The 8938-nt window shown below is 43.2% G+C and overlaps 2 protein-coding genes across 2 annotated transcripts; one reads left to right on the top strand and one right to left on the bottom strand.

Moving 5' to 3' along the window:
- The first annotated feature begins 382 nt into the window (after nucleotides 1-382).
- On the top strand, nucleotides 383-5657 carry LOC112287969 (uncharacterized). The gene is made up of 11 exons (XM_024531677.3): nucleotides 383-1073; nucleotides 1197-1330; nucleotides 1463-1560; nucleotides 1691-2292; nucleotides 2449-2790; nucleotides 2944-3209; nucleotides 3413-3481; nucleotides 3635-4321; nucleotides 4487-4573; nucleotides 4737-4971; nucleotides 5136-5657. Exons 1-11 carry the CDS (start codon nucleotides 851-853, stop codon nucleotides 5234-5236), a joined length of 2844 nt encoding a protein of 947 aa, XP_024387445.1. The 5' UTR covers nucleotides 383-850; the 3' UTR covers nucleotides 5237-5657.
- Nucleotides 5658-6138: 481 nt separating this feature from the next.
- Nucleotides 6139-7289, bottom strand: LOC112287970 (uncharacterized). Its single transcript, XM_024531679.3, has 3 exons — nucleotides 6982-7289; nucleotides 6720-6868; nucleotides 6139-6534 (listed from the first exon to the last, which is right to left on the bottom strand). The coding sequence occupies exons 1-3, from the start codon at nucleotides 7108-7110 to the stop codon at nucleotides 6492-6494; spliced, it is 321 nt and encodes a 106-aa protein (XP_024387447.1). The 5' UTR covers nucleotides 7111-7289; the 3' UTR covers nucleotides 6139-6491.
- Between the last annotated feature and the right edge of the window lie 1649 nt (nucleotides 7290-8938).

The raw sequence follows: 8938 nt of genomic DNA, 5'->3' as shown, positions 1-8938 counted from the left end.
TAGCCACTGAATTCAATCTGCCTTTGAAGCATTCTCATCGCAATTGTTTACAGGTTCAATTGCTGCTAGTTTCAATTGCACTGTTCTGTAGCCACGGATAGACTGCATCATACGCTACGTAGAGTCGTCGTCCGTACGTTGCCGAAACAAACTGCAGTATTAGAATTTTGTTTGGATGCCATGGTTGAATAGTATTATGTGTCGTGGCCTTCGTAAGTTACGGATGCGAAAGTTACTAGTCCGGATTCCGTGGAGCGGTGAAACGTTTGGCTGTGCTTACAGAACTTTGGCTCCTGGAAGTGCCCTCAGCTTTGTTTAGACGTTCACAATATTTAGCCTGCAAGTGGAGGGAGTTTCGGACTTCTCCAAGGTCCTCTAACTACCACACCTCTGAACATGCTTTCAATTTTAGCTTCTAGATGTATTGAAGCTCTTCAACCTGTCGTAAACCCCTTCGCAACCTCGGACATCGTCCGAAACTTGGTAAACATCATTGAATGCTCACGGATTGGATGGGGCACGGAAGTCTGGAGCCAGTCTTTACGTCAGGCCATGCAGTGGGCTTGCGAAGTGGACTTCAGTTCAGTGGATTCAATCTCAGTACTCGGTGTTCCTGCTGACTGGGACGAATTAAATCTCTAGGATCAGTCGAAATTGTTAAGGAATTTGCTGATGGTTTCAAAAACTTGGTGTTCAGCTTAATGCTGGCAGCAATGCCGGACTTTTTCAGTCTCGAGTAGTGGGGTCGAAGTTATAGTGAGCATTTAGATAACAATCGTAGGGAGGTGCTGTAAAGCTGGCCTCCTCTAGTTTATTCAGTGGTTGTGTCTTCCCGAGTGTTAACGGTGATATGTCGCTGGAGAGCCTCATCAAAATGCAGAGCTCTGGGGCCAGGAGCATTGAGGAAGCGAACACGCCGCGTCCCGGAGGCGTTGCACAGGGCTCCGTGCTCGTCACCCTGGATGTCACCAAGGAGCTCTGCACCCCTGCTGTATACTGGGCTATGGGCAATGTTGTCCGCCGCGGGGATAACTTGAAAATATTAGGCATCATCACGCATGTCTCCAATCCAAGTTCGTCGCGATTCATCTCCCACGCTCATCTGCTCGCTATAGAATGGATTTTTTTTTGAAGTCTTTTTGTAGTTTTCGAAACTCTTATGCTGATATTCAGAACAATCTTTGCTCTTGGTGCAGTGGGATTCAAGACGCGCGTCGACAAAAACAGTTGGATCGGCTCGAACGGAGTTATGCTACAGCATGAAGTCGAAACCAAACGAGATGCGCTGGAAAGCATCCCTCACGTCAAGGAGTGGTGCGAGAAAGCAGGGGTACGCGCAAAGAGTTGGAGAGAGCAATAGTTGCCAATGCTGTATATTGACTAGGTGCTTATCTGAGCGTCATTTTTCACGAATTGCATTGGTGATTCTCGAATCGCTCACACCTGCTTCTACCAATTGCAGGTGAAGTTGGATGTCGATGTGAAAGCAGGGTACCAAATTAAAATTATAGTCGTCGAGGAAGCTAAGGCCATTGGAGCCTACCACGTTGTTCTAGACAAGTGAGTGTGCCCAAATGGAAATGGTTCCTCCATCGTTGAGAAGTTTCATCGAAATGTGCCTGTGCTGCGTGTTTCGTTTTTGTGAGGCAATTTATCCTACCGTACTGAATTGCATCGGTCGCAATGTCAGGAACATGAAGAGTGATCGGAAGTATTTTGTGGAGAATTTGACATGCTTTGTTTCAAGAGCTCGGAATAGCGGCGGGATTGACACCATCCGGTCGTTCTCCGTGTCGAAGCAGCTCCCGCCTCTCGTGCCGACTCCGCCAAACACTTTGCGAAACGGGAACCAACCGCTCGTCACAACTGGATCCACGGCGTCGATGGCATCTCTGGCGTCGACTCACTCACACCACTCGCACGGATCAGTGTCATCGAGCTCTTACGGTGAATCGAGCGACGGCTTCCTCACGCAAGACAGTGATTTATTCTCCTTGGCGCCCACAACGGGTGAGTCACTTGAGCGGATCCATGAGGCTCAAGAAAATCCTACGCATAGAGCGTCGATCCCCTTCCGCTCAAATGCGAATCCCGATTTGATGAAAATGCAGAAGATGCAATACCACGCTGATCAGAGGGCTCCTCGCCTGTCTCCAGTCGAGTTTGGAACTGGTTCCAATTTGAATAACCACCTAACGAAGCCAACACTAAGGAAGTGGCTGGCTGAAGAGGAATCTACGGCAGAGGTGACAGCGGCCCCGTTCGAGGATTCTATCCCTTACGGTGAACGCAGTGAGTCTTGATCACCATCTTCTTCATCTTTTCTTTTCAACAAATTTGTAATGCAGGATTAATGAGGGAATTTCAGCTAGACAAGGAAGAAATTGATTGCACAGCATGGCGAGTTTGAGATGTACTGATCAATATTTGTGGTATCTGCTCGCAAAGACGGAAATGGTAACAAGATTCAAAATGGGATGTCTAGCAATGAGCAAACTCGACGAGCTCCGACTACATTCCTTGAGAAATCCGTCAATGCGGTACCATCATCCGCTCAAGTATCACATCCTCTTCAACGCCCTCCAGGACGAGCAGTTGCACAAGCGAACCCACCTTTAATAAATTTTTCGCGGATGCCATCACCGCCGCATAGCAAGTTGACCCAGAATTTGAATAAGACAGTGTGGGTGTGGACACGAAGCAAGGATGTGATGAGGAGTGCTGTGGAGGTTGGCTGGACATCGTTCATCTTCACTCCAGACACCAAGTACATGGCCCCGCAATGGACTTGTAAAATTCTTCACCCCAAACCTTTGCGTGAAGCTTAGACGTTGTTTTTCGCGGTTTAGTTTCGTTCAAGAGGCAATATGAATACAGCGTCTAATGTTGAGAGGATGCTGGACTTTCCACTGATGGAATGTAAGCGGATGTTGTGGAGAGCAGCGATCGAGTGGATCAAGCCCCTGTTCCTTGATGGAGGCAGGTTCTTGAACCAGGAGGGGAAGCAAGTGGCGCTTCTTGGTCAGGTGTACTCTGGCGAGCAGCTAGACTACCTTCCTGCTATGATGGGCAATGCGGAGACTGTTGTTATCAATGACCTTGACTGGCAGCTCATTCCTCCTGAAGACGTGGTAGCTGCGTTTCAAGGTAGACGCACCCAGCTTTTCGCCACGGCAAACACCGCTGCTGATGCACAAGTATATCTGGAGGTACTGAATCATTGCTACTTATGCTGAAAATTTTGCTGCGCTCTTCTTAGACAGTCATCAGTTTGGTTGACAATGTTAGCAAGAGTCAGGTTATTTACGGTATGATCTGTTTTTCTTTTTTTTCTTTTTTTCTTTGTAAGGTTAATCAAAGTGTGCAATGTTCGATTCGTTAAATGTGAGTTATGTGGACTTTGTACTTGCAGGCCCTTGAGGTAGGGTTTGATGGCGTGGTACTCCACACAGAAAACACCGCCGAAATAGCTGCTCTCAGGGTAATTCTTGCAACCTTCCCTCTACGTTCTTTGTCGCAGAACAGCAGAACATTTAGAACTAAAGACGGCCATTTCCTACTAATATCTTTGTTGTCCTGAATAGTGGTTCTTAGCTTGTGGAAGCGAACTGAAGGGTGTGTATGTGAATCGTAGGATTACCTGCTAGAGAAGAAGTTGAAGAAGGACCGCGCCCTAGAATGGGTGAATGCTTATCAACGTGCAGAACAATCTGGCAAAGGGGTGGCCGAGGAGACTGTTGAAGAGCTTCCGGTTGAGGTGGCTGAACTCCCCGGTTTAACGCCAGAACACTCCTTGGAAAGAACAGATTCTCACATCACGAACCAGGACAGCACGTTGCTTAGATCAGACTCGAAAGGCGTGAATCGGGACAGCACCTTGCTCAGATCAGACTCACAGGGCGTAATCCAGGACAGCAACTCACTTAGATCAGACTCTAACGGCGTGAATCAGGACAGCTCCCCGCTTAGATCAGACTCGAAAGGCGTGAATCCGGACAGCTCCCAGCTCAGAACAGACTCTAACTGTGTGAATCAGGAGAGCTCCTCAATCGGATCAGACTCAAACAGCGTGGGCTGGGACACCATGTCGCTTAGATCAGACTGTAATCCTCTTAACCGGGTCGGGTCATCACCGAGGCTCTTGGAGTCGCCCAGAGCTGTAAATGTAGCTGCAAACCAAGCGCCAAATTCCTCCACACCACAAACATCGACTGGGTTGAAGATGGTGAAGGCTACTGTGAAAAGTGTGGTCTCTGTGGGCGAAGGCGACCGAGTGTCCGTGGACCTCTGCAATCTATTGAATCCTGGCGAGGCTGTACTTGTAAGACTGATAATTGTTTTGATTTGTATGTTTATAAAAGCACCAATTTCTCAGTCTGACATCCGCATAACAGTATGCAAAGTTATCTGGAGTACCTTATCTGATCATACTGAGTTCTTGCAAGATGATGTATATTGTCATACTAAGCCTGGCAGTGGTTTACAGGTGGGTTCTTTCACGAGGGGCATGTTCTTGGTGCATTCTGAGGTCCAAGCTAACAACACAAGCCGTAAATCGTTTCGTGTCAATGCGGTGAGTAGGCCTCTCATTTCGCATTACTTGTGTTCCTTCGGAAACCGAATTTAGCTGACGTACTCACAACAATCGAATTTTACTCCGGAATTCATATCCATCAGTGACCAATGCAGTCGCGTGATAATGAATTCTTGTAACAACTTTGTTCCCTGCATGACAGGGTCCTGTGCACGCATACACGGGCATGGTCAGAGGGCACATGGCATACTTGTCAGAGCTGGAGTCTGGAGGTCAAGTATTAGCGGTGGATGCGCATGGCCACTCCCGCACAGTTCTTGTGGGCCGTGTTTCCATCGAAACTAAGCCTCTCGTCCTCGTTGTGGCGGAGGCTGGGGGGCAGTGTTTTAATGTCATGCTGGAGGATGCAGATTCAGTCCGCCTTGTTATCCCCGCAGGTTCGAAAACCCACCCAATCCCAACTTGGATTATAAGATTGTTTTCTTCTAAGAAGTGTTAAATCAGTTATCAATTGTTTGTATTGAAACTTTTGCGCTTTGTGTTGAAGTAACCAATTTTAGTAGGCTACCAATTAACGGACATGAGGTTTGCTACTCTGCAGAGGATCAACGTCCAGGCCATGAATCCATAGCCGTGACGCAATTGAAACCAGGAGATGCTGTTTGCTTGAGAATGGAAAATGACGACGCATTAGAATTCTAAGATGTAGTTCATTAATAGATCAATTTATACGTTAGGCATCATTTTTTTGAGTCAACCAATTGTTACATGTGATCGCGATGCTCAAATCGACGTATTTTAGTTTCCTTTTGAAACGGGACGCTATGTGCGAGATTTATTACCTGCAAGCGGGAGCTACATTGCCAAACTGTTCCAATAGACAAATCGCTTCGAGCATCTAGAATGTGCAATTGCGTCTATGAACTACTCCAGATTATTTCATGCAACAGTTCAAGTCGTTTACCTCAGACGGCCTGTGATTAAAAGCTTAGATGACCGAAAAGCTTCCTGGTCGAGAAATATATTATCCCATAGTGGTTTGACGAAACATGATTTTATTGAAGGATGATGTATATTTTCAAAATTCATGATTAACAATGCCGAGATGGCATGATTTATTTTACAGTGAAAGTGTAATTAATGTAAGAAATGCACCCCATTCATATGTCGAATATACCGTATATTGTGCACCGTTCTTCTCTCATATTGAAAAATGATCTTTCTTCTCACAAGAGATATAATGGTGCTATTGCAGAACTCGAACCCCATACAAACATTAAAAAATCACGACGACACGGGCACTATATGGTGTACCACACCAGTCCAAAATATGTGGAAATTACTGAACAGGCGGAACTGATCCTGATCAAAAGTATGAGCATTAATGAAGGAATTATTGTGAGAAACCGTCGAATCCTTTCTGAAATAATAAATGTTGAAGTAAATCCTGATTTAAGCATCATTGATAGCCTTGCAGCAACCCCATGACCCTCAAATAGTATCATTCTAAATTTATTCTGCTTCCGACAATGAAAAATGATATTCAAGAACTAACGAGAGACATTACAAAAAAGGATAGCTCCACAGGAGTGGTCTCAATCGCATTATACAATCAAAGCAGAATTCTTTACTTCAATGTGCCCCCATGTCTCTGACAATGTCCTTCTTCAGTAGCAGGGTACAAGAACGTCTAAACTTTTGGAACCCAGATCAATCTCTTATCTTCAAACCCAAAGGATCCACGAAAATTTACAATTCGTGTGCAAAATGGATAAAAGCCAGTAAAACTCGTTCACAACAGACAGTGTGAGTCCTCCGCACATATGTTCCGCCGCATTGCCCCGAATTCTCCTGCAATCGATTCCTCAGTTGGAATTAAGCAGTCCCTTCGGAATTCTTGTGAAATAAACGCCTCAATGTCAAGCTACCTGTTTTCAGCGATGGTTCGCAGTATGGATCACACGTAGCCCTTCCCAACGCAATTCAAGCACTTCTGAACCCTGCGCATTCGAATCCACACATGAATCAACAATGGGAAAATACTTCAATTTCAAAAGCTCATGTTAACTCTCTATTGAGTCAAAATTATGCAATAACTGTATAACGGTGAAACAAAATCTGCCAATAGCACAAAACGACTAAACTCAGTTCTCATTCTACTAAGAGAAGGTGGAGACAGTCATACCTGTTGCCGTCACAAGTCGGACAAACGCAAGGTTTAAGCACCACTGGGTCATACAAGGGTGACCAGTTGATTGTAGCCTCCCCTTTGCACAAGCGACATGGCATGAATCCTCGACCTTTGCAACACGAACATTGCGGAGCAGTCTTCTTCTGCAGAGCCCATATCCCCGAGCACACAACACCATATGAAAAAGCAACAGAGCAAAACTACCACTGGAATTGGATAAACAAATTCAAGGGTGGATAAGATGTGGGACCCTTACCCGCTGCCGCTCTACGACAGTGGAAAGCACACCAAGCGAGACAGAAGACGCCATGGAAAGAGTAAACATTCCAGCTGCTACGGCAGCGCCCGCTGTCGCTACCACCCGCAGAGGACCTCCCGCGCTCATTGCGAAAGCAGACCACCCTCGCAGTTTTTGCAAAACGGCTCCAATTCGGTGCTACTCCAATTCCACCGACGTTTACCGTCTCCACAGATGAGGATACAACATTACCGATTCGGCGCGGACCCGGGCAACGAAATAGTCCCAAACACTCATCAATCAATCCCTCTGGCAATTGCGAGCACAAGCCAAACCCTAATTCCGGGAGATGTGAACTGCGCTTGCATAGGTCGGGGCCGTCCGGACTTCAAACGAATTCCAAAACGACAGAACGAACGAACGAACAAAAGCGAACGATCTTCTGAAGGCCTACAACAATCAATTGGACTGAAATGAAGTTCAATCAATATAACGATGTGTTTGCAATCTGTAAATTAGTGAATTTTGATGTTTTGTTTTATTTCCATGTGAAAGAAAAAAAAATTCTAGTTAAATCTTCTTTATTATTAAAGTAAAAGGTGTTTATTTATATGCATGATAGTTTCATAAGGATGTGGGTAGTAATGCAATTGGCTACAACTGAAGGGTTTCTCCTCCAACTATTTAACACCAAAAAAAAAAAAAAAAAAAAAAGGAAAGAAAGAGCCCTGCCCTCTCTATGCTTTGATGTTAAATTTTTAATTTCTACTCACATTCATAAAACTTTTCATCATCTTTAAACAATTGTTCACAATCAAACATTCAATTTATGTATGTTTAATCACAATCAAACATAAATTTAGGCATTGAATTTATGTATATTTAAATAAATTACTTTATAAAGAGTAATTTTATATTTTTAAATTTTTATTTTGCTTATATATGTAAAGATTTATTGAAGCCACATCTCAATTTTGTTAAAGCAACATCCCTCCAAACCATGGAATAATTAATTTAGTCCAATGTCATTCTACTTAATGTGGTGTGTTCATGACTATGGCTCAATATGGATGAGCTTGATTATCATGCCTTATAATATGTTTGCTCTTTTAGTGCAACAATTATGATTACAAAAGGAAGCACGTCCTTCGTGTCCAAGCATCTTTTTTGCCTAAGACTCTCCTCATAAGTGCAAAGGCAAGCCTTATCTTTTATGCCTAAGAATCTCTTCTACTCAAGACTCTCTTCACAAGTTTAAAAGGAAATCTTGTTTGTTATAAGACAAACAAGCTCTATGTCAAACTTTAAAGTTGCATCATCTAGAATTATAGGAGGTGAATCAATGTCTTTATAAGCATTTTCTAATGATATCATAAGTGTAGTTTTTATTTTTTATTTTTTATTTTTTTCCATAAAAAATCATATATAAGAGACAATAGAGTCATATATGTAGACAATAGAGAAGAAGGATCAATCTTATGTAGAATGGGCAACCACTAACTTTAGCCTCTATTTTGATAAAGCCAATGTCATTGTTGAACCTTATTTAAAGTTAGTAAATAATCACTATCAATTTGTAGTAACACAATCTTCAACTTTTTATAAGCAACTTTAAGATTTAGTCCAAGAAAGCATGAAAAAGCATAAAATGCTCCCTTTTTGGGCCACTAAAGAGCTAATCTAGTATCTTAATTTTGTATTATTGATCCTTCCTATTAAAACATTACTTTTGATATTTTCTTTTGTCCTTGGAAGTAAGAATGTCCATAGAAGTAATAAGCTTATTTATCATGTAATATGGTATTGGATACGAAATCCCTTCAAATGTACATAATTTAATTTAATTAATAGTTTTTTACCTATTGATATTTTTTTGTTAGTTGACTTTATTCATGCCAATTAGGATTTAAATACTTGGGTGGAAAAAAGTCTTTGATTTGACATTCTTATCAAGTCAAATCTTATGAGTGATTTT

The sequence above is a fragment of the Physcomitrium patens genome, chromosome 10 (genome assembly GCF_059467195.1).
Source record: "Physcomitrium patens ecotype Gransden chromosome 10, ASM5946719v1, whole genome shotgun sequence".
In the NCBI taxonomy this organism is placed as follows: Eukaryota; Viridiplantae; Streptophyta; class Bryopsida; order Funariales; family Funariaceae; genus Physcomitrium; species Physcomitrium patens.
Note: the sequence above shows the minus strand (reverse complement) of the source record. Positions and strands in the feature narration are given on the sequence as shown.

Bases quoted from the DNA above. Each gene is read 5' to 3' on its own strand.
- LOC112287969 (XM_024531677.3), top strand. From the start codon at position 851: ATGTCGCTGGAGAGCCTCATCAAAATGCAGAGCTCTGGGGCCAGGAGC. The intron at 1,074-1,196 runs GTTCGTCGCGAT...CTCTTGGTGCAG, and splicing joins CACGCATGTCTCCAATCCAA to TGGGATTCAAGACGCGCGTC. The intron at 3,482-3,634 runs GTAATTCTTGCA...TGTGAATCGTAG, and splicing joins CCGAAATAGCTGCTCTCAGG to GATTACCTGCTAGAGAAGAA.
- LOC112287970 (XM_024531679.3), bottom strand. From the start codon at position 7,110: ATGAGCGCGGGAGGTCCTCTGCGGGTGGTAGCGACAGCGGGCGCTGCC. The intron at 6,869-6,981 runs GTAAGGGTCCCA...TGGGCTCTGCAG, and splicing joins CTGTCGTAGAGCGGCAGCGG to AAGAAGACTGCTCCGCAATG. The intron at 6,535-6,719 runs GTATGACTGTCT...TCGAATGCGCAG, and splicing joins CCGACTTGTGACGGCAACAG to GGTTCAGAAGTGCTTGAATT.